The 24,357-nt window shown below is 47.5% G+C and overlaps 2 protein-coding genes across 5 annotated transcripts in view; one reads left to right on the forward strand and one right to left on the reverse strand.

Moving 5' to 3' along the window:
• Nucleotides 1-290: 290 nt before the first annotated feature.
• LOC119433897 (protein shisa-5-like) lies at nt 291-9,401 on the reverse strand. Of its 4 annotated transcripts, none has more exons than XM_049658199.1 (4): nt 9,291-9,401; nt 6,350-6,475; nt 4,577-4,695; nt 291-1,529 (listed from the first exon to the last, which is right to left on the reverse strand). In XM_049658199.1, the coding sequence occupies exons 2-4, from the start codon at nt 6,465-6,467 to the stop codon at nt 1,236-1,238; spliced, it is 531 nt and encodes a 176-aa protein (XP_049514156.1). In that variant the 5' UTR covers nt 6,468-6,475; nt 9,291-9,401; the 3' UTR covers nt 291-1,235. The 4 variants fall into 4 exon arrangements, with proteins under 4 accessions (XP_049514156.1, XP_037557108.1, XP_049514158.1 ...); XM_037701180.2 differs by having other exon boundaries at nt 6,350-6,472; nt 9,291-9,387; XM_049658201.1 differs by having other exon boundaries at nt 6,350-6,472; nt 9,272-9,353.
• Nucleotides 9,402-17,159: 7,758 nt separating this feature from the next.
• Nucleotides 17,160-24,357, forward strand: part of LOC119432682 (large proline-rich protein BAG6-like) — a 30,504-nt gene continuing 23,306 nt past the window's right edge. The window contains exons 1-3 of the mRNA XM_049658353.1: nt 17,160-17,183; nt 17,576-18,316; nt 21,088-21,449. Coding sequence (XP_049514310.1) covers nt 17,160-17,183; nt 17,576-18,316; nt 21,088-21,449 — 1,127 coding nt within the window. The remainder of the gene's footprint in view (nt 17,184-17,575; nt 18,317-21,087; nt 21,450-24,357) is intronic.

Here is a 24,357-nt window from a genome sequence, read left to right on the forward strand (position 1 = left end):
ACGTTTTGCCTCTTAATGGGGGAGCATCGCAGTATAGGGGACGCAAGTGTGGCTTGTGCACGCAAAAACCCAAACTTAGATTAGATCTTTCCGAGACCCAAGGACTTGCGTAGCAAGCGGAATGTACGCCGTTTGTGCCCCCGAATCAAACGATTTATAAAGCTTTACGAAGGTTTCTTTTACCTTCCAGGCTCATGGCAGTGGTGGGATCCACCCGTAGGCAAAGAAACCTGGAACGGAGAGCGAGGGGAGAAGACAACTGCGACGGCTAAGCTCCGACAGATTCCGACAGATTCCGAAAGAAGCCTTCTACCGCTGCTTCCAACAATGTCAGGAGCGATGGAGCAAGTGTGTGTGCGCGCAAGGGTCCTACTTCGAAGGTGATTAGGTAAGCATTACCATAGGTCGTCACAATTAATAGCACGCTGAACCACCATTCGGGGAACTTTTTGACTGTCCCTCGTGTGCTATTTGTTGTATGCATCCTTCACCACTTATTTTGCGTCTAAAGTTAACGTTTGTCACCTCTGATGTTCTAATTATTCTTGATAGAGGTATTACGAAGCCTTGGGACCTGTTGAATCTTGCAGCGATGCTGAAGAGTTAACGAAGCCTTAAGATAAGTGGGTCTCGTGTGTATACACATGTTATCTTGTGGTTATTTCCTTATTGCATTCTGGCGTCTTTAAATTGTGAAAGCCATTATGCGTCGTCTTGGTAGAAGCTCAGGAGCGCTGAAAAACACACTCACACACGCGCCGAGCACACAAGCGCTCGTTCTTATGTTGACATTATCATTTTGCACAATATACCTGCCACGTTATTATACACGTTATATTATGCAAATCGTGCGCCGACTGTCATCATCTCAATGGTCACACAGCACTGTTCGACTTGCGGTATGGGCCGGGGCGTTCTCGAGAGTTCATATACTGTCCTTCAGCTAGACAGTGCCGTAAACGGCATGGCGATGCAGTCCGCCGTTGTCAGCTGCATCCAGTAGTCAATAGATAATTTTATATTAGGGAACGCAAGGCGGCTTGCGTACGCAACCTGGCGTCATGGTACTGCGCATGCGCAGTACCGTGGCCCCTATTGCGTACGCAATCCGCTTGCCGGTCTGCGCATGCGCAGTACCATGACCCCTAGTTCTTGCGCACGCAAGCCGCTTGCGTCCCCTAATCTAAATATCTCTAATGTCCAGCACCCTTATCGTACGGGGCTACTGCGACGTGTCATTGAGCATATTGCGGTGGATAACGGTATGGAGGCGGCGGTGGTGGCAGCATCGGCGCCGACGGCGGTTGCATGGGCATCGTGGGTGGCTCCGCGTAGGGCGCCATGTTGTGGCCGACGTAGAGTCCCTCTTGTGGGTAAGGCGGTGCTTGTTGCTGGTAGTAGTACTGCTGCGGGTACGGTGCGACCGGAGATGTCATTGCGCACGGTACAGGCTGCTGAGCGTAGCCGCGCACAGCTGGGCCGAGCATACCCGGCGCCATTGGAGGAGGTAAGAGCGGCTCCCGTGCTTCCTGCAAGAGACAAGTCGTTCGTTAAAGCTTTAGGTAAAAAAAAAAAAAGGTATTTATATTGCGTGCATAATCTTTCTCTTAACTCATTTGTGTCGAAAGAGCAGTAAGCTGAGTTTGCAAGTATTCGAAATCAAGGATATAGGCTATACAAAACATGAAAAAAAAAATGATGTGTTAGTTTTGGTTGAAAGGGAGAAATTCGGGTACCTAATATGCGTTCGGTTGCGCGCACATTCCATAAAGCACTAGTACTGCTAGTACTTTATGAAAAAAAAATGTCACAGTTTCGCCCTAATGGCGAAGCAATGAATGCGATAGCAGCACAGCAATGTCATACGAAGTAAGGTGAGCGGCTTTGGTAGCAATATGAATTGTAGTAAACATGAGCTGATTAAGTAAGCAGGTGTGCTGCGGCGTAAGTAGACCGACATGAAGAGAGACTCGATGACCACGAGAAGGCGCGTGTGAAACGGTGGTGTTGATGAGAAGCGCTTCCCGTGGGCAGCGCGTGCGACGGGACACACCTGTAGCGCTGCACTGCCGACTCGGGCAGCATTGCATGTGTAGCGTGCGTTGGAAAATGTGGCCCGACTATTACTAACTGAATGAACAAGCGTGGTGTGAGCGCGCACAAACAAACATGAATAGATCACACTGAATGACTGCAGACAACGACTGTGAAAACGCTGGCAGCAAGCCCATACGCCAAAGCGGGCGAAGGTACGTGCGGTCTATCGCTTCAACAGAAACTGAGCGGCGAATGCACAGTGCATAAAGGTCAGAGCCGTGTGGAGATAAGAGACGGTGCGGTCGAGCGACGAGCGCGGTTGTTGGCAGAGTAGAAGTGCCCCCCCCCCCCCCCCCCCCCCGTTCCCTCCGGCGCTGGCTTCCCGCTTCCTTGCTTGCGCGTGGGAGAGATAAGAGACTGTGCGGACGAGCGACGAGGGCGGTTGTTGGCAGAGAAGTGCCCCCCCCCCCCCCTGCTCCCTCCGGCGCTGGCTTTCCGCTTCCTTGCTTGCGCGTGGGAGATTGAGTGCGTTCGCTCTCCGTGATAGCGCGCGTCCCCGCACGCTTCCGCTGGGGCATACGGCGCGCGGCGAAGATTTTATCTATACGGAACCTCACGGCGACGACGACGGCGACGCCGACGGCAGAAATCCGGTTGATGTGTCCATATAATTGCTATCGCAATAAAAAAAGGTATATTGCACGAAGTATTTGAATTGAATGAAACTTATTTCGCGTCCAAAACTGGGACTAAAGGCACGAAATTAAACAGAGGTCCCAGCCCCAACAGTTACAACGGTGATAGCCAATGCAAATGAATTGTTACTGAAATTCTGTTCTCTGGTGCGATATGTACGTACTTTGTATATATATATATATATATATATATATATATATATATACAAAGTACGTACATATCGCACGAGAGAACAGAATTTCAGTAACAATAACGCACGACAGAACAGAGTTTCAGTAAGAATTACTACATTTGTTCATTGGATTGAGTAAACCACAAAAAAAAACTTAGTACAAATGGTATCTATATGAACTTTTGATGTCATACATGCATACATACAGGTGTGAAAGAAACAAAATATAAATAATTAGGGAAAGCAATCTAATCGGCGAGTAATAATGCACTAAGCTCTTTTTTGAAGGAGCTTTCAGAAGCGCTAAAATATAGGAGTGTTTGTTTTCCATAATTTGGTCTTGTTTTTGGAACGTGCCTGATTTTCCGGCGTTGTGGGTAACGAGACATTTCATCATTGCCTGTTTCGGTGAATAATTTTTGTTTATGTATGGTGACAAGAAGCTTCTTATAATATATTCTGTCTGCTCGAAGAAGGGAGTAACGCTGGAATAATGGAGCTGTTTCAAGGTCTACGAAACGGCCATGGTAATTGCAGTATATACGAAGGATTCGTTTCTGTAAAAGAATTATCTTGTTGTAGTTTGTTTTTGAAGTTGTTCCCCATACCAAGACCCCGTAGCAGAGTTAGAGTAAAGGAGAGCATTGTATAACTATTGTTTGAGCCGAAGCGGAAGTAGATGGGTTATCCTATTAATGATACCGACAGATTTAGAAAGGTCAGTGCAAAGCATCCTTAATGTGAACCCCAGGATAAATGTTCATCGAACCATACGCCTAAGAATTTTTGTTCTTGGACATGGTTAATTGCCGTTTCATTGAAATAAATGTTAATGTCATTAGGTATGTTCTTGTTACGAGCTCTGAATAAAATGTATGTTAATTGTCTTTGCAGCATTTAATAATTCTAGACTACTCTCTCTCAACCAAACTGACAAGCGATTTAGATACGCATTTACAATATCAGTAAGTTCGGAAGTGTCATTGGATGTAAAACAACACATTGATATGATCAGCATACATTGCCAAATCGGGTGAGTCAGGTATTCGTGCAATATCGTTTACATAAATTAAGAACAATAGTGGGCCCAGTTTCGAGCACTGAGGTACACCCTGCTTTATAGGTAAAATGTCAGAGGCAATAGAATTTATCGGAACAAATTTTAAACCCCCTTTGAAACTCCAAACGCAGAAAACGACAAAGAAAGGGGAAAATGAAGGCTAAGTATTGCTATTACTCCATGGTCATGCTGCGCCCGAAGTTCAAAAGCCACTTAAATGTAGCCCACATGTCTGACGGAAAATAATTGCAAAGGCGCAGCTCGTTAAGTTTCAGGATTGGTATTTTATTATAATTGGGGCTTTATCGTCTGTTCGCTCATTGTTCTAAAAACTACCGAAAAATGAAACAGTTGACACGCACGCACGCACGCACGCACGCACGCACGCACGCACACACACACACACACGCACACGCACACACACACACGCACACAGACAGACAGACAGACAGACAGACAGACAGAGAACACGTAGAAGGCATTAAAAAGTTTCGCGACCTAGTGGATCAACCGCTTTGTAGATTTCCACGTGGTTTAACGGCAGAAGTTACTCTTACAAAGATAACGTTCAAGCAGCCATCCAACACCGGTCTTTATAGGCTACAACTTACCTGCCCGCGCGTCCTCCTTGCGCACGCGCACCAGCAGACGAGCATTACGGTGGCGACGACCACGATCGCAAACAGGATGGCCCCCACTTTGGCGCCGGTAGACAAGGTCAGCTCGTCCCCTACGTGTGAACACGTGAGGAGGTGACGCTAATGTAAGGCTCCTTGTATTAACGATCGGTGTACTCCTGTTAGTGACTGGCTCGGATGTATAATAACCGGAATATTTTACTGTTGCGGGCGAGTAACCGCCTTAAAGGTACCAATAACTCCAGAATATTTTGCGGTGAAGTGGCTTAGGGCGAATAACCACCTTAATGTAACTAAGTGCGGAATATTTTGCAGCAGTAGCTGTCGCGTGCGAATAACCGCTTTGAAGGTGACAATAACAGCATATTTTACAGTGATAGCAGTTGAGGGCGAATAACCGCCTTTGAAGTAACAATAACTGCGGAATATTTTCCAGCGATAGCTGGTGCGGGCAAATAACAGCTTTAAAAGTGACAATAACTGCAGAATATTTTACAGTGATAGCAGTTGAGGGAGAATAACCACCTTAAAGGTATACTGACCGCAGAATACTTTACAGTGATAGTGGTTAAGGGCGAATAACCGCCTTAAAAGTAACTGAGTGCGGAATATTTTGCAGCAGTTGCTGTTGCGTGCGAATAACCGCTTTAAAGATCACAATAACAGCAGAATATTTTACAGTGATAGTAGTTGAGGGCGAATAACCGCCTTAGAAGTAACAATATAACTGCAGAATACTTTACAGCGATAGCTGTTGCGGGCGAATAAACACTTTAAAAGTGACAATAACTGCAGAATATTTTACAGTGATAGCAGTTGAGAGGCGAATAACCACCTTAAATGTATACTAACTATGGTATATTTTACAACGATAGCGGTTGCTGGCGAATAACAGCGGATTTTAATTGTGTTAGAAGTAATAATAGGCGTGGAATCTTTTCCAGAGATACCTGTTGCGGCATTTTAGGTCTCTAGGAAGTAAAAAGATAATCAGTGCAGAAACCTTTACATAAACACGTCGCTGTTTCGGGCCTTAACGGGCTTTTTAAATGTCCGGAGTCGTCGCTGTCTGCAGGATCACGTTCAATATATTTTGTTAAAATTATATCTCAGTTGGATGCCTGTCGGTATGTGACATGTCTCAGCGTTGCACAACGTGTACTTGCTACGCGTGCCTGCGGAGGACGCTTAACGTCAACGCATACGAGACACTTAGCCACAGAGTTTTTCTACGAAAATCATTAGAGGGCGCAGTGATCGCTATGCTACTGTGGAAACGATGGCTAGCGCGTGGATTTGCCTATATCTTAGTGTTTTGCGGCTTTAGACGTTCTTTTGACATTATTTATTGCACCTTGTCGTTCAAAACTTTTTTTCCAGGCAGTGGTTGTTTTCTACACAGAACAAGCAACAGCGCTCACGCGTGAACGTTGTGAATTGTTGCGCTTATATATAGCGCGGTATGTTGTTGAAGATGATCAGTTTGAAAAGTGGCAAAGCCGTTTGAGGACAGGAGGACGAAGTTTCGGCAACATTTATGCCCTAACTATTGTTTCCATGCATAACTGTCTCATGGCCTCGGAAATCCGCACGCTGAATACAATGCGCGCCGACAGATGTCGGAGGCCATGCACTCAGCTGTTGCGATGCCTGTTTCTGTTATGTGAGCTATGTGCACTGAACTCCGTTCTCTCTTTTTTATTTTTGTATACCTTAACACCTCGAAGAGGTTAGTACGACGCTTACATATGTCGTCGGAGTCGGTCCCCAAGCGGCGCTGCGAGTAAACGGAGTGAGCCAGCGTCACATCAAACAAGACAGCGAGCCAGACGCCCTTGCCAGCTGACCACGTCCATGGATCCATGATGTCTGCTTAAAAGAGAGACACAGAGAAAAAAAAAAAAAAAGAGAAGCAGCTTTTGGCCAGTATTCAGAAAGCACTCCGTACGCTAGATTTGCTATTTGTTAGAAGAACGGCCGCCCGAATGTGACAGCGAACTTAATTAGCGAAGGAGACCAGAAAATGACAAACAATATTTACTATGTTTGGACTCCATGTGATTTTCGGGGAAACGTGGAATCTGATGTTGTAGTCATTGCTACTGAGTAAAGAATAATGAAAATGTTTCCTGCATGTTCGCCGTGTACCGACGGGGCACAGTATATAGGTTGAATGTGCTTAGACTTGGAAGCACGTTATGCATGGCTCCAGATTGTAAGAACTAATCCTATACATTTTTTTATATACAATAATTCTCATGTAGTCCAGGCGTAAATCACGATTAGTAATGAGTTGGAAAATACAATAAAGAGGGGTCTATCTTCTACTTGTTGAGCGGAGTCGCACTGTCTCGCTTTAGTTTCATGCAAACGTTTGCTGAACCGGTGTTTCAAGGTAATCGGCGTATAGCCGTAGCAGATATTAGCAATAAAGGTGTGTCAAAACCGTGGCTCATACGTTAACGAATACTTCCGTAATAACTGTCAATCACTTATTCTTTTCTACTCTTCGAAAGCATCAAGGAAGTGTCAGGCATACATTGTAACGGATCAACCAACACCACTCTGAACGTTTACAGCAGTACAGCGGGTATTGCCTTTGTCGCAGCCAAAGCGATCGACGACATGTGCGCGTTCCTTTTTCTTTTTTTTTTTTGATATGGCGATAACGATGCCGACTTCTGCTCTATTTCTTTTATAAGCGTACTTGTGCACAAGTTGTCCACTATTGTACAAATCCCTTGACGAGTCTGGCAGTTCCCTGACATAAAAAGAAATAAAAATGCGCACTCGCTCTCAGATCTTTCGGCACCGAGAATGCACAGTGAGGCTTAACGCCTTCATTAATTGTGTCTATTGAAAATTTAGTTCACACGCTTCTTGCATCTTCATCGTTAAAATACATAGATAAGCAGAAAGCATTACGAATTCTAACCTTTCATTGAGGTCTGCGGCGTCTACGAATGTTGACTCAACTCCTGAACGCTTAAACAAAATTCTTGAGGGACGGGGTATTTTACGTACATTGTGATTTAAAACAGCGTGCAAGTTGATAAATTCGCTCAGTGCAAATCACTGCTGCAGAAACAACAATAGGAGACAGAGAGAGAGAGAGAGAGAGAGAGAGAGAGAGGAAACATGTTTTAATGAAATGCTGGAGATAACGATAGGAGAGAACACGCTACATAACGACATACATAACGAACCCGGTACATACCGCGCTGAACACAACGTTCCACATAACGACACACAAACATGCCAGACATCTATAGCTTACGACTATTTTCTTTAAAAACGCTTGTCGCACATAGTAATACATTTTGAAGCGCAGTGTTAATCTGAATTGCCCTGTGATGTATTCGACGCGTTTCAGACATTATTTCAACACGTTTTTCTGATTTTGGCATGTATAGAACGCAGCACGTGGAAAGGTTAATGCCCTCTCACCTAAACCGTTCAGCCGGCGACCAAGTGATAGTGCTTGCGGTCAGAGGAGTGTTGATATCAGCTCTACTTTATGTGCACCGAGACTTCGCTGTTAACAAAACTTTCCCAGACGCGTGCACCTTCCACCCTGCCAGATTTACACTGATTGCTCACCTATGCTCACTGTTTACGCGGAAATTGTTTTATGAAGTCACCCAGAACCTGCAAGAAAAAAAATTCCCCTGCAAGTATTGTCGCGGAGAAGAGTACCGGAGATTCATAATAATGAGAACTTCGGGTGAAGGCCTGTTGACAGAGCCAGATCATCTGCGTCACAAATGACCTGCTCAACGACAGACAATGCCAAACTTCACTTAAGCAACTAGCGCAAGCCAACACTCCACTTAGGATAGGCAATCCCCACGGCAGCGTGCAATACTTGCATGAATGTGCAGCAGTTGTGTACGGATAAATAACCGACAGAGCATGGAACTCGCTGCTAGAATCCGTGGCTTGTTCGCCAGCAGTGGGCGTGACACACACGCCTTGATCGCTGACGACATCACGTGCTCGGCGAATGGTGTACGATACCGTAAGTATCGGTAGTGTGTAACGCAAGCGCAGTGGCTGTTTGACGAAAGACAAGCGGCAAATCGGACGAGAACGGATTCACTTCGCAGTATTTCTTATACCTTCGCGTTTGGTTTGCTTTCAGTTATCTACTGATGGCGCATAAGCCCTGTGGGAGATTGACCAAGAGCCGGGTGGCATTGGAAACTACGCTTATGGTTATTAATATTGGGGAAGAAATGAAGGAAAAATAACATGGAATAATTTATCAACACAATCCCCTTGAAACAAGTAACGATCGATTCATCTACGGCCGAACAAGCATCCCTCTCACTGTCCAAGAGGGCATGCTCCCACACAGAGAATGTACTTAACCGAAAATATTATACCTGGTTGTCTAAACCGAGCTTGCTTCGGTAGTTTACCTCGTATTTAACGCGGTCAGCTACAGTTATACGCTAAACCACTGCGCAGACATTCTCTCGCTCAAACGCTACCTGCTGCTGCGTCTACATCAGAACTGATTGCCGCAAATGAAAATGTGTATCTATAATGACGTCACCTCCCCCACTATCCCCTACACACGCACACACACACACACACCTTCTCAATCTCCGCATCATAGATGAAACTACACGAATACTAGACAAAGAGTGGCCGGTACGTGCTTACGCAATTGTTCTATACTCACGGAACTTCCAGCAACACAGTCAAAATCGACAAGCGTTCACTTCCACGGCAGCAAAGCGGGTTGCAGAGTAAGCAAGTCTAGCTGCTTCGCGACGCGCCGGTCGCACGTGAGGCCTTATCGCCAACGTCGATAACGAGGTTGACACTCCGGGGCGATGCGACCGCGCGCCGTATAATCTGTGCAGTGCTCGATCGGACGTCCCGGAATAGCGCTTCGAGATATTCCGATAACTATTCGAGTTTGTCCCATATTTATTATTGTTTTTTTAATTTCCTTTCCCTCGCTCTCTATGCTTGTGGACGATGTGTGAAACAGCGTCACGGCGTATGCGTCATCATGTCAGTGAGTCATAGATTATTCGGAAAAGATAACATATAGTGACCATTGTGCGGATACTGCTTCACTGTACATTGTACGCGCATTAAAGAAGGAGGAGATTGACATTCGGCTATCTGGTGACATTCCTTTGGTGCGTGTCAGTTGGGCCCAGTACCAGCCACAGGTTCACTATAGCAGCTCTGCAGAAGTTAATCAAATCGCCCGGATGGTTGCGCTGCTGTAGGGAGACCTTGGTGTATTTAAACACGCTTTTGTGCCCTATCACTAAAATGCCCTATCAAAATGTCCTTGTATTACGCGATGTTTCCTGTTTTATTGTTGTTGTTGTTGTTCTTTTTTGCCTTTTTCGTGTGTGCACTTTTCATCAACTCCAGTGGGGCAAATCCCGCTCACGGGTTCGAAGCCACAAAAAACGGCAGCGTACTGCGCCCGTGTCGCTTCCACAATTTCAGTGTTTGCTCGTGCCATGTCGTCAAGCCTTCTAACTGGCGTTTTGCCGGCGCTCCCAACATTCTGATGATATTCTCTTTGAGTAGACCTGCTCATGAACTGGAATTGTGCTGTCGGCCACAGGGAACCCTTAAAAGCTTTTGAAAGTGTTCACTGAAACACCCAGTATAAGCACGAACGATGCCTAAGCGCTAACCCCACCGTTCCTATACCCAACTTTAAGTTTTGTTAAAGCCTCGGATGCTACACGCATAAACGACAATATACCTTCTCTCATCAAATGCACTGATGCATTTAGCCGAAGCTCTCGATACCGCGTGCACGTGTGAAAGAATTTTTTTTTTTTTAATGTGGGGTTTGACGTGCCAAAACCACGATGTGATTATGAGGCGCGCCGTAGTGGGGGACTCCGGAATAATTTGGACCATCTGGGCTTCTTTAACGTGCACCTAAATCTGTTTCTCATTTCGCCCCCATCGAAATTACGCTGCCATGGCCGGGATTCGGTCCCGCGACTTCGTGCTTAGCAGCCCAACACCGTAGCCACTAAGCAACCACGGCGGGTTCAGACAGGTACGACTTACTCGGCAAGGAATTATTATTATTTTGAGCCGTTGAGCTGCACTGCCCATAGTTTCATACTAAAATTACTAGAAGGATCTCTGGCTCCGCGATCGCTCAGCCGCCATGGGAATGATATAGTGCTTGGATTTGTCTGATCTCCGTGCTTCTGGTTTCAGACGTTCGTGTGGCTTTGTTTACGGCACATTGTACCCCATTATTGGGGCTGAACGTCAAGACAATCCCACTTTTTTTTTTAACGCAAGAAGGCAGTAAGACTTCGCGCACATGCATTATCATTGCGAATCGTTACATTTGCGATGCAATATTTTGTCGGAAACGATCGATTTGCAAAAGTCGCGAAGCCTTTCGAAGCCAGAAGGACGAAATTTAGCCAAATCCATGCACTATTCCCATGCTGGCCGAAGCGCCGTCCTTGCAGCCCCCGTAGACACTGGCGCCACAGTTCCCTCTAGAAACTGAGCCACCGCGGCGGGTCACCGTATTATCGCACGCGCACTGTTTTTGCTTTTTCACGGCGACTGTTTTTCACCTGTTTATTACTGTTATCGCTTTGACGTTCAACGCAAGACGCGCCTGTCGTGCTGTCATGTTTCTTGCTTACGCCACTTCTCGACCTGCTAGTGCCCAAAGATGGCGTCCGCGATGAGGTATGGGCAAACTATCTATCTATATGGCGGTGCCCTTATTGGTCTCCGCGGAGCGGCAAGCCGCCAGCGGCTAGCAGGCTGCCGATGTCTAAATTTATCCACTTAGCACATATATAAAATGTGCCTGACTCTTGGCCGATCCCCGTGAGTGGGTATGGGCCAAAGATGATAAGGTCATCATCATCATCACCGAATGCTCAAGGAAAACGAGTCATGTCGGCCTCATCATCGCATCAAGGAAGCATTGTTTTGGTAAGCAGGGACTCCTACGCATTCCCGACGCAATTTCGTGGATATATGTCTGGATACTGGTACCGCACAGTAGAAAAAAAAATCTTTCACAGATGAATGTCAATCTGAGCGACTGATGCATCAAAGGCAGCGAAGCTGCATAAGGGAGTTCTCACATAAGCGTCTCACTGTCAAGCAGCTGCTTGCTGGCGGTTCGTATTACGAGTCATTACCGACGCCCCAGGTTATACGGCCGCTTCGGGGCCCTCACGCAGGCAGCGGCGGGGGATCAATGCGATCAGCCTTTCACCGCAGCAGCCGTACGAACTCCTAGCTGGCCTCGAAACTGTAGACGGTGAAATGCGACGTGAGAAGCAACAATTACGAATTGATGGCTAATAAAACCGCGCAAAAAAGTTGCAGTATATGCCAGTGAGGTACACGCAAGTAAAATTTTATGACACGATAACTATGCATTAACGCAAATGATCGACCCCCCCCCCCCCCCCTCGCGTGAGGTTCCGTATAGATAAAAACTTCGCCGAGCGCCGTATGCCCGAGCGGAAGCGTGCCGGGACGCGCGCTATCACGGAGAGCGAACGCACTCAATCTCCCACGCGCAAGCATGGAAGCGGAAAGCCAGTGCCAGAGGGAGCGGGGGGGGGGGGGGGGGGGGGGGGCACTTCTACTCTGCCAACAACCGCGCTCGTCGCTCGCCCGCACCGTCTCTTATCTCCACACGGCTCTGACCTTTGTATGCGCTGTGCATTCGCCGCTCAGTTTCCGTTGAAGCGATAGACCGCACGTAACTTCGCCCGCTGCGGCGTATGCGCTTGCTGCCAGCGTTTTGACAGTCGTTGTCTGCAGTCATTCAGTGTGATCTATTCATGTTTGTTTGTGCGCGCTCACACCACGCTTGTTTAGTCAGTTAGTAATAGTCGGGCCACATTTTCCAACGCACGCTACACGTGCAATGCTGCCCGGATCGGCAATGCAGCGCTACAGGTGTGTCCCTTCGCACGCGCTGCCCACGGGAAGCGCTTCTCATCAACACCACCGTTTCACACGCGCCTTCTCGTGGTCATCGAGTCTCTCTTCATGTCGGTCTACTTACGCCGCAGCACACCTGCTTACTTAATGAGCTCATGTTTACTACAATTCATATTGCAACCAAAGCCGTTCACCTTACTTCGTATGACATTGCTGCGTTGCTATCGCATCATTGCTTCGCCCTTAGGGCGAAACTGTGACATTTTTTTATATTACTTTGTGTAACTGTGTCTCGTGAGAACCGCCGACAGATATAAAGCACGACGCATGCCTTTCTTTATTCTTGCTTTAAAAAAAGATAAAAAAGAAAGACGTGAACTTATGCGCTTTCTTCGCAGGTAGAGCCTACTGGTACGATCCCAACAAGCAGCGTTCCGGTAAGCTTGGTTCTCTTGCCTATTTTCGGTTTTTGTAACTTGTTCGTGAGCCAGCTAGGTGCAAGCAGCGCCTGCATGGTAATTTACTGCCTGGTACCAGGCTACGGTTTTAGCAAAAATATCTCACGCAGCCCTCCTCGCGACGTCGAGAGACACAGCCTTTCAGTTTATGGAATACCGGAAAAAAGTCACAAAAAAAAACATACGTTTACAAGTTTACACTGCCTTCACGAATAACGAAATGTGAACATAAGCATAGCGTATGGCGTTGTCAGGTTGAGTTTCGTTGCTGTCTTTTACAACGTTGCAACCGACCATAGCAACTTCGGCCATTGCGTGCCAAATCCGACGCCCAAAAGCAATATGACGCCTTTCGCGTATGTAGTCGCTACGCCGACCTGAGGTCGTTCGCCGAGTAACAGGAGCATTGTAGTTGAAAGTTATGGAAAAGTAATTTTTAACAGCGGAGCTGTTCTTAATCGACCCTTCGCCGTCTGTCCGGCGTCACGCAGGTCTCGGGACCAGAAGAGGATGAGAGCCGCGCCGGGGGAGGGCAGGTCATTTTACCAACACAGAAGGAGAGGCGTGCTGGGGGAGGAGGCGACCAATGAGAGGCCGCGCTGGGCGCGAGGGGGGAGGCCATGAGAGAAAGTGTTTATGTGAGGCGCGCCCTTTCGGAATTCGGATAATGCGCAGAGCTGCTGCCGACGCTGTCCGCGTTTACCCGCGTTCGCGCCGAAAGCACGCGGTGTCCTTGACTACAGCCGATGCCACTGGCGGCGGCTTGGCAGGTTTCAACCAGAGAAATATCCTTCCATCAAAATCCCTACTACACTCGTCGAGTAGCGTCGGAAGTCGCTGCCTCTTCTCGCCTCGTAACGTTTCAATATAACTTCCTGTTGTAGATTTGTGTTCACGCAATTGCATCACGTGCAACACACGCACATGCAGCACTCGGTGTAACTAACACAGCTTCGCTGTTCGACCACCTTCACGGAGTGGAAGGGGCGGTGCTTTTTTTTTTTTTTTTTTACATGATAGAGGCTGTTTCAAATGCGTCGACTATACCACAATGTGCAAACTATGGTGTCGAGAGTGCGTCTTTTTGGCTGCTGAGCACGAGGTCGCGGGATCGAATCCCGGCCACGGCGGCCGCATTTCGATGGGGGAGAAATGCAGAAAACTTAGATTTAGGTGCACGTTAAAGAACTCGAGGTGGTCAAATTAATCCGGAGTTCCCCATTACGGCATGCCTCATAATCAGACGGTGGTTTTGGCACGTAAAACCCCATAATTTAATTTTTAGAGTACGCCTTTCTCACTCGAATGAATTCTGTTGAACGCAATAACTAACTAATGACATTAAGGCAAATGACATTAGGTTTGTACGTGCGCTACGCATCGCGCAAATGACATTAAACGTTAAGGCTTTAGAAAGTAATGCCACTTTGTGTGCGCGTGTGGCACGGGTAGAAATACCTGTGGCTCACGGGCACAGCAAATCGCATTAAATATTAATGCCTTAGTGTTTAATGCCATTTGGCTGGTGCCACACCGACATACAATACTGAAAGTCACTTGAGGCGTAGTGCATTCTCACAACTCATTTGACAGCCAGATGCGCCCTCTCGTTCCTAATGTTAGCATTTCCGTCTGCACACAAGAAATATATAATATTTCAAAAGTAAGCTATAAACTAAAGGCGCATATAATAATCGGATATAAATACTTTTAGGGGCAGTTTGTGAACGTTTGCCCGCTAAATAATACTTTTTTATGATATCATCATTTACGAGCAAATGAAGCTGTCGTCATCGCGACGTTTGATGTCATTAAAAGCAGTGTTGCCAACTTGAAATAAGAAAATCTGCTAGTCGAGACCGCCAAACATTCTGCCATCTCTGACCCCTTAGACCTCAGTCATGCCGCTCTTGCGAACAATGTCCTCGATCAGCGTGTAACTGAAGCAGCATTTATCGTTTCTTCGGAGGCCAGCCTTCACAGTAATGATGGCATTTGTAATCTCAGCGGACATTCAGATTATTAAGCAGGCTTAAAACACGCACAATTCCCTCCTACTTCCAAAAGGGTCATGGATAAGATATACATGTTTCTGATATTTGAGGAATGAATTGTATAAAAAAAAATTAAGCTTTTCAAGCTCCAGAAAAAGGACGCCAACTTTGTATGAAAACCACTAGATAACCCGCCGCCCGCAATTGAGAACAAGTTTTAACGCTAGGCAGCGCAAAAAAAAAAGAAAGAAAAGAAATCGCTAAATTTAGCGGGAAAACGCTAAATTGGCAAAACAGAATAAAATTAAATGTATTTGGGATATTAATGACATTAAGTATACTCCCGTGTGGCACGGGCATAATCTAACGGCCGATAACTTCGAAAAGAAAAAAAAAGATGACGTGGCGCACGTCGTACGTCAGTTCATCTTACTAGCTTGTGGGATGCAACCGAACGCGCTGTTGCAACTACTATGGCACGAAAGCGTACTTTGTTTCTATATGATGCTGTCGCTGTTTCTGTTAGCTTGCATTTCGCATGACCCATGTGGGAATCGTATACGTCTGTTTCTGGCCACTGGATCAATGCTGAAACGTCAAACAGATGACTCTCCGATTAGAATTTATTTGCGGTTGAGGAGCATGAAAACTCGCTCTTTCCAACTTTCCTTTAAAGAACAGAAACTCATAGACAGAGTTCGATTTCACGAAGCGTGTCGCCAAAGTGCAAGCGAGTCGACGTGTTTAGTATACTGGGCGCGAAAACACGTATAGATCACGTGAGACGAACGAGCGATTCGTGCATGGTTAATGTGTCCTGCTCGTAGGTTCCTGTGCTTTGCAGTTTGCGTGTGTATTTTGGCGCCGCGCTGTTGCGCTGGTAGCTGTTTGGCAAGTTTTCTTTTCGCATCAGAAATCGATAGTCTTACCGCTTAAGTAAGGTAGAGTCGAACGCGAATCGGACGAGCTCAAATAGGCGTGGTTGAACGTCTTATTGCTGAAGCGCATATGCATGAAGCACGGGAACGTCGGTAAGAAAAGTGTAGAAAATACGAAAACGAAACCGGTTTTCAGGGAAACGCCCGAGTCTTTTAATCTTTTTTCAGGAGGCCCTGTAGCTATACTCTTATCGTTCTTATTACTTGTACAGTTAGCGCCGAAAGTGGATGCGACGCCGGCAGTGCTACCCAAACTGCCACCCAAAAAATATGCCTGTCACTACATTAGAAACAAAAATTCAGAGCCATTCCACTCTGTGAAGGTGGATGACCAGCGGAGCAGTATGTGAGGTCTATACACGACCGATGACGCGTCGTGGCCACCCTGCTGATGTTTGTGCAACATTGAATGCCGAACATATACCCGAGAGAAACGCCACGAACCACTTTCCGTCAGACGGAGAAACGTCTGTGTTGAAATCACGCGCAATCACGATGTCTGTGGAGTTGGTTGGGGCGACCCAATTGAAGTTGCGTACTCTTGGCGTTCGCTTCGCGATTTTCGTCCATATAACGTGCCGTCCGCCGTCGCCGCGCACACTCCGACTTCTGTTTACGACGGTGTTTTTCGTTGGCGCTGTTCTTCCGCAGTCCTCAAGGCACGCGGCCTTCCCATTGCAGGGGTGGAAGGGAACTTAGATAAGGTCACGTGGTTTGCCTATAGAGCCCGTGAAGTCAAACCGCAGTCCATACTAAACAGCGTCTATTCCGCTTTTACTTTTTTGTTGTCACGTTATTTTTTTTTATCACAATACGTTTTGACACTTCTCGCGATTAAACGCAGCTGGGGCGTACCCGGCGATACGCTTTTAACCCCGTTTTTATCACCGGCATCGGCCGGTCGTGAGCTTTGGGGTGGCTACCCATCATGTTTACCTACGCACATAAACTGCCAGAAGCTAGAGTGTAACAGCTCCGTTGTGAAAAACAAATTCAGTACTGTTTGCTGCATATACGCGTACATGCATAACAGCAAGAGGATAGGTCGCTCACAAGTGCTTCTCAGACCGCATGGTCATAGAAAAAGTTCTAGACGTATACGCCGTCTTTAACCAGAAAAGGAACTTCTGGCCAACGCAGCTGCGTCCGTCACTTGGACTCGGTTCTAAATGCGAGTAGGATATTTGTTTTCTTGTTCTCAGTACGCGTATGTACCACGCAATTTGTTTAATCGTCAATGCGGGTCACACGCACCTCAATGGTAAGCTGGCAACCTTGATAGATTAAGCGCTTCGTAAAACGCCTTTAGCTGCTATTGTAACAGAGTGAACTCTGGTGTTATCTGCGTGCCTGGAAATATATACGTACCCGAAAGGTTCGTTGGAAAACCTGCTCACGTGCTATATTCAAAGTCAGAATTTTCGCTCCTCCAGTTAAATGTTTGAGAACGACTGGTAGTGGCGGATTTAATGCAGATCACAACGAGTTTTCGTCAGTTTAACTTGCGGTTGAGAGGAATACGCTCGGAACAACAATTACACGGAAAATGATAAGTCAGTGCGGTGCGACCGCCGACCTGTATAGGGAACAGTCTCGATTCGACGAGCACGTGTCTCTCTGATTACCGCCTGCGCCGCGCGTCCCCCATTGCAGCCGCAACTGCGGCAGCAGCAGCAGCAGCAGCAAGTGGAGGTGATTGCCCCCAGCTACTCCGTGACGACTGTTGCCGTGGTCTGGGTAATTGGAGCGTTCGTCGGTGGTGCCATGGGAGCGCTCGGGTACTTGGCCTTCTGGTACGTGAGTGGGCCCGAGCCCGTGGTCCCCACGACAACTGCGGCGACCACCACAACTACCACCACAACTACCACCACGACGACCACCACAACAACGCCTCTGCCGCCTCCGCCTCCTACACCGCCACCCCCTACGCCTCCACCTCCAACACCGCCACCTCCTACGGCTCCGCCTCCTACACCAGCCACCTTCTACGGCTCCGCCTCCTACGACTCACCTCCTACACCACCACCTCCTACACCACCACCTTCTACGGCTCCGCCTCCTACACCACCACCTCCTACGCCTCCGCCTCCTACACCACCACCTTCTACGGCTCCGCCTCCTACACCACCACCTTCTACGGCTCCGCCTCCTACACCACCACCTCCTCCGCCTCCTCCGCCTCCTCCGCCACCTCCGCCACCTCCACCTCCGCCGCCGCCACCACCACGGACCCCACCGCCATTCGTGGTTCGACCCATTTGTTACTCGGACAGTTGCAGGAAGCTCGCGGATACCTACAGCACGGCCTTGAATCCCCTGCTCGACCCGTGTCAGAACTTCGGAGGCCACGTCTGTGGACTGTTCCGAGGGCCCAGTCACACGATCTTCGAAAAGGTATGCTACGCGGCGCACCGCTCAATAATTGATAGTACGTATAGGGAGTTTTAGAAATAGCGCCACCCAAGCGTCTTCTGCGTACCCGAAAGCCTCCTTGCTTTCTTTTGTGCTCCTTCGTGCGTTCTTTGTACGCCCGGCGGTTCGCGTACCCTACCTTTGTTTGGGTGCAGAAAACCTAAAACTCCCTATTGGGGAAGTTTTAGAAATTCCCCCGAGCGGCTTTGCATACACAAAAATTCAAACTCATTTGTACGCCTTTTGCGTTCTCTCATGTTCTTCTGGCCTTCCAGTGGTACGCCTGGTCGATAGCATTACGTAACTTTGGGTCCCCATATTTCCAAAACTCCCTAATCGCCTTCCGCGGAGACTTCTTGCTCTAAAAGAATGCTGAAAACATTTCCGGGTGTTTGGTTCGCCAGAGATTAGCCAGGCCCGAGTCTGGATGGCTTATATAATATTAAACGAATGCGTTCGACTGACCTTATTTTCATTTTTACTGCTCGCACTGACTAAGATTTACAAACTCAATAAACGCACTGACAAACAAATCATGTTGCCTGCTAGTCTTCCCGTTGTTAGCTTATTCTCCGGCTGTGTATTGGTACCGGTGTGGTTTATTCTCCGCAAAACAAAATGCAGTTTTGCGAGGGAAAAGTGGAGAAAAAAAAATCTTGGCGCGATATGCAATGGTAAATTCGGCGGTAATGCTGTTCCACTCAACGTGAAAGCTGGGGAAGTGCGGAGCAGTAATTAGCCGGTGTTTCCCTTGTGTTTTCCATGTGTTTATCTTGTTTTATCCTGTGTTTATCCTGTGTTTAGCAATCCATCATCCGTTTTGACACCTGTGCTAAGGCACAACTGGTGGGAAGCCGCCGCGCACATGGAGCCACAGCATTTGCTGGTGATAGAAGCGATTTTAACGAATTTCTGTTAATTCGATTAATTCACGAGTATTCCTGTATCTTATATTATTATGAATCTATAGTTAGTGTAATTTTACCCGGCTTCGCGCTGGTGTTGGCATGTTTTGACCCTGTTTCGCGCTTGTGTTTTCTGAGCCCGACGACATGACACATGAAACATTAGACGCCGACAGCCCGGGCCCCTAAAGTGGAGCACTTTAGCGAAGCTGTTCGCGGCAGCTCGACCCCCTATGCCAATGTGTTGGTATGTTCCTATAGTGATGGGACAGATTGGTGAAGTATTTATTTAACGCAAGCGGCAGAACTTGACAGCCGTCGATTCATCGACTGCTGTTCGGGGTGGCTCAGTCAGCTAAGGCGTTGCACGCGAGCACGGATCGCGGGATCGAATCCCGGCCGCGGCTGCCGCATTTTAGGGGCGTTCCGTGTGGCGAAATGCAAAAACGCCCGTTTGCTTGCGTTGTAGTGCACGTTAAAGAACCCCAGGTGGTCAAAATTAATCCGGAGCCTTCCACTATCGGCGTGCCTCATAATCAGAACTGGTTTTGGCCCGTAAAACCCCAGAAAGAAGGTTAATAGCATTGTTGGATCGACCTTAAGCTGGCGAAAACGCATGAGCATGACAGCTGGGGCGCTTCTTTATACAGTCTAGTTGCGCTAATCCCGCGCACCTAAATTCTAAATCCCAGCGATGACGCAAAATATGCATCCGTAGATCGCAGTGCCACCAATAGGCGAATTTCATTAGCAACACGGTGATCAACTAAATAACGTATCGGTGATGGAATCAAGCCCTTACCGCGAAATAAATCTGCGAACGCCGGTGCGCTTCACTCTGCAAATGCACCGGAAATTAGCTAAATGTGCTTACCGCTTTGAGAGAATGAAGGAAATCTTTTGACAAAGGTATACGTGTTTTTGTTTTCTCGTTCTGCTTGTTATTTGCGTGTATGAGTTGCGTTTGATTTACAACTGTACACATGCGCACACTTGTATTTTTCACTTGTTTTTCTTTGTTTTCTTTTTCTTATGTAATTCCGCTCAGCTTGTTCTCTGCTATTCTTGTTCTACATTTGTATCACCAGTGTATATTAATACACGTGATGCTGCTTTATTTAGCTGCCCTATAGTCATTCCTCTCACCACCTAACTTTGACCGGAGGTCCCAATGCAGTATTCGACTAGGGGACTTACTTTTGTATTTCATATCTGTCAGAACTTGTAACTACTTTGTGAAGCAATAAACTTGTATAAGTACAGCGCACACAAATGAAAAAGCGTAATTCAACTCGTGTGCAAACTTATGCTTCTTAATGGGACACCATAGGGCAATATACCAAATAAGTTTAAGTCTGCTAAATAATTCTTTAAATAGGTAAAATATTCTTTGAAAGCCTGTTTAATATTCATTTTGTCAAAATAAAATAATAAAAAAACCGGCATTACTGGAGAAAGGGAATGTCACGATAGTTCTCAACGTTATACCTCCTGCGCTAGAGTATAGGGATGGCCAACTTGGTCATCTTTATATCTGGCTATGAGGAGTACTACATTCGTACAAACGTATTGAAATGTTATTTTAGTAAATATGAAATTAATGTAGGAAGTAACCAATTGGTCACTGATTTGCTTAACTATCGAGTACTGGAGCTTTCGCTCTGGGATATAAAAAACGAGCGCTATAGCTACGAACTTTGCGTTCACTTCCCCACGCTTAAAACCTCGATTCGGGGACATCAGATTGAACGTGTATCAAACGTGACACGTACGTTGAGCGTTTTCGGTTTCATTCACGTATCGTACTGTTTTATTGTGTTTTTTTTTTTTTTTTTTTTACGTTGGCAGAAATGGCACGGTCTCGCCGGCGGAATCGCTGTTCTTGTAAGGTCGATTTACCGAGGGTATACAGGCGCCCAGGGTAAGGCGATGTTTCTGCTAGAGTCCTGCCGTGCCGTGCACAGCCAGACGTGGTCCAGCAGACAGGACCTGCGGGACTTCATGAGGCGGCTCAGGCTTTCCGTGACGAACCCGCCGCCCCCTGGTGCACCCACGTCCTCGGACGCTGTGCTGGCGCTCCACGTCGAACTGTCCTACGGGTACGGGCTCAGCGCGCTCCTCAAGATGAGGCCCCGCAACTCGGACTCGCTCTCCCTGCGATTCCACGGCGAGCTCATGCACGCGGCCCTCACCACGGACGACGACCCGGAGTAAGTGCAGTGGCTGTCGTTCGCCGATTGTATAGTTGAGAAACACTACCCTCTTATAACGAAATCCTTAGGTGCCTATATGTTCGCGGTACTATCACCGGTGACCTTGCGGTGACCTTGGCGAAACTGCTCCTTGACGTAAACTGGCCAACGCCGCAAAGAGTAAATAACACGTCTCAAATTGTTCGGACTAACGTCACATTTCTCAGGGAGGTTGCTGTAAACAAAGTAAATTCGTGGCTTTGAAGGGAAATTTGGTGAATTTCGGTCTGGGCGGGAATCGAACCCGCGCATCCTCGGTGCGAAACGAGCGCGCTTCCCTGAAGCCGTTGTGGCTGAGGAGGCTATGGGCTGACTAAAGGTGTGCCTATAGTGGGCGCCTGATTGCACACGTCTCGTTGTCACAAAGACGCGCTCGTGCCACGGCTCGAGCGTTCGTCGTCTTCTTCTACAGCTGGCAGGCTTTCGCCTTCACGTTTTGCAAACGTGTAACACTCGTTTTTTTTTTTTTTTTTTTTTTTTTTGGGGGGGGGGGGGGGGCTGAAGGAAAACATTTGAATTGCCTTTACAATACTTTTACGTAACTAACCTGACGTGCGTCGCTTGTGGTGGTGGTTCATGTCTAACGTCGGCGACAGCTTCGCTGTTCATCTACTTTCACAGAGCACAATGGAGGCAGGTTTTTTTCACGACGCCATGGCCCGGTCCATAGCAGTGAGAGCGCACGATGATTAGTTATCATGTGCGAAACAAATGTGTTGAACTGGAGTATACATAAGGACACAGGCGAGTACTATGTGAGATTTCACTGGGCCGGTGCGTGACCCGTTGCGATCGCGGGTGTGATGAGAGACAGCGAAATAGGGAGTTTCTGTTTTGTCGAACGCGAGTGACTGTGCAAAATATGCGCGTTTGTGCATAATATGAGCATATGTGCATGTATAATACGTGCATTTATAGGGTTTTAAAGAACGCTCTAATTTACTTTCACCCCATTCCATACTACGGCATGTGCAATTCGTGGCGCTCGTTACGAAAAACTGAAATGAACGTCTATAGAGCTAAATGACGTAATACGCATAATTTAATGCTTAATATGATATAATATAATGTGCATAATATGTACATTTAAGCGTTAACGCTCTAAATGAGTTTCACATCATTCGCTATTACTGCAGGTGCAATTCGTGGATCTCGTTACGAAAAGCTGAAATGAGCGTCTATAGAGTTAAATGACGCCTATATATATGTGAACATTTTCGTGGCGTACAAACTCGGAATTGATGGGCTGGTTCGCATCTGTGTTGTATTTAGCTGAGTATAATTGCGGCGGTTTCACGCCGTTATCACATCTTAAGGGACGCAGCTGCCCGAGTTTATTAGTATACCAATGGTCAACATGCGGCACTTTCAATCCCGATCGAATTTTTCCATCGTGATTTGCTCCTTTGAGCAGGCTGGGGAAGGGAGAAATTCGGTACAGATCGGGCTCGATCGCGATAGAAAGCGGCCCGTTTGATACCAGTATTAGAGTGTTCACCCTCGTTGCAAACCAAGTTTGTGAATTGCTGTCGGAGTCCGAGATGGTGGCAAGCCGACAGGTTTGGGTTGGACGACTACACCTGACATCCGAGTCAGGCTCTCTCACGCTTAACCATCCCATTCAGATTTAGGAGGTCTCTCACCACACCCGCAATCGTAACAGGTCACGCACCGGCCCCTGTGGAATTTCACTATTACTCGCGTGTGTCCATATGTACTCAAGTTCAGCAGACCTGTCTCGCACATAACTAATTATCGTGCGCTCTCATTGCTATGGACCATGGACTCCGAGATCGGACGGCGCGAGTGAAGTTTTGCGAAATGAAACTTGATTGTTAAATAAAATCCGCCCCTCCACCATTGCACCCTCTGAAAGTGGATGTACAGCGAAGCTGTCGCCGACGTTAAACAAACACCACCACCACAGGTGACGTCACGTGCACGCACGTGTGCAGAAGTGCAGCATATATACATGCCCCTTCTTTTGGACCTCCGCCAAGCGCGAATGCCTTATTTAACAACTCAATTTTTTTAAGTAGATTGCGCCAGAGAATTCGTAAAGTACGACTTATACACACACAAACTACAGACGTGATAGCTTCGAATTGTAATTCGAATGTACGAGAATGACGGCATCGTCACGGGACGATATCACCTGATCACGTAATCTGATGACGTCATCACGTCAAACCTGACGTCATGCGATATGCCTCGTGGAGAACCCGCTTCTTCGCGCGACCTCCGGGATCGGCCCACGTTTTTGTGTGAGCGAGAGCCGCGCACGCGAACACGAAAAATCCCGACCAACTAGAGGCTAACAGCATCGCTGCAAAAAAGGAAATCAAACAAACAAAACAAAAAGAAAGAATGTACTCTTTCTTTATTGGTAGCTGGACTGTCGATGTGCGAATCGTCTTCGCCTCTTGGGGGCGCATGAGCGAGGACAGATGTTTCCTCGATTTAGCTGTTACAGTGTATGACACGGTCGCCGAAAGCACGTGGCTTCCGATCAGAGTTGGCTGTTCACACTGTATAGCAGCATCTTTTATTGCGATAGCAATTATATGGACCCTCCAGGTGCATTTCTGCCGTTGGCGTCGCCGTGAGGTTCCCCATAAAGTCCAAGGGCGTTAAAATCGTCGCCGCGCGCCGTATGCTCTATGTGCAAGTGAAAGCGTGCGAGGGTGAGTCGGCGATCGCGGCTCAATCTCGCGCACGCAAGGGGGGGGGGGGAGTGGGAAGGAAGCGCGTCGTCTTCCAGTCGCGCGCAACGCTCCGCAGGGAGTGTAGGGAGAGGGGGGGGGGGGCTTTTACTCCGCGCCTCCCGAGCGACCGCGCGCACCCGCCCAGCCGCTGTATTTTGAAA

Source organism: Dermacentor silvarum, chromosome 11, assembly GCF_013339745.2.
Source record: "Dermacentor silvarum isolate Dsil-2018 chromosome 11, BIME_Dsil_1.4, whole genome shotgun sequence".
Taxonomy (NCBI): Eukaryota; Metazoa; Arthropoda; class Arachnida; order Ixodida; family Ixodidae; genus Dermacentor; species Dermacentor silvarum.

Coding starts and splice junctions, on each gene's coding strand:
- LOC119433897 (XM_049658199.1), bottom strand. CDS start 6,467: ATGGATCCATGGACGTGGTCAGCTGGCAAGGGCGTCTGGCTCGCTGTC. Junction 4,696..6,349: donor GACCGACTCCGACGACATAT/GTAAGCGTCGTA, acceptor GTTCACACGTAG/GGGACGAGCTGACCTTGTCT. Junction 1,530..4,576: donor CAAGGAGGACGCGCGGGCAG/GTAAGTTGTAGC, acceptor TGTCTCTTGCAG/GAAGCACGGGAGCCGCTCTT.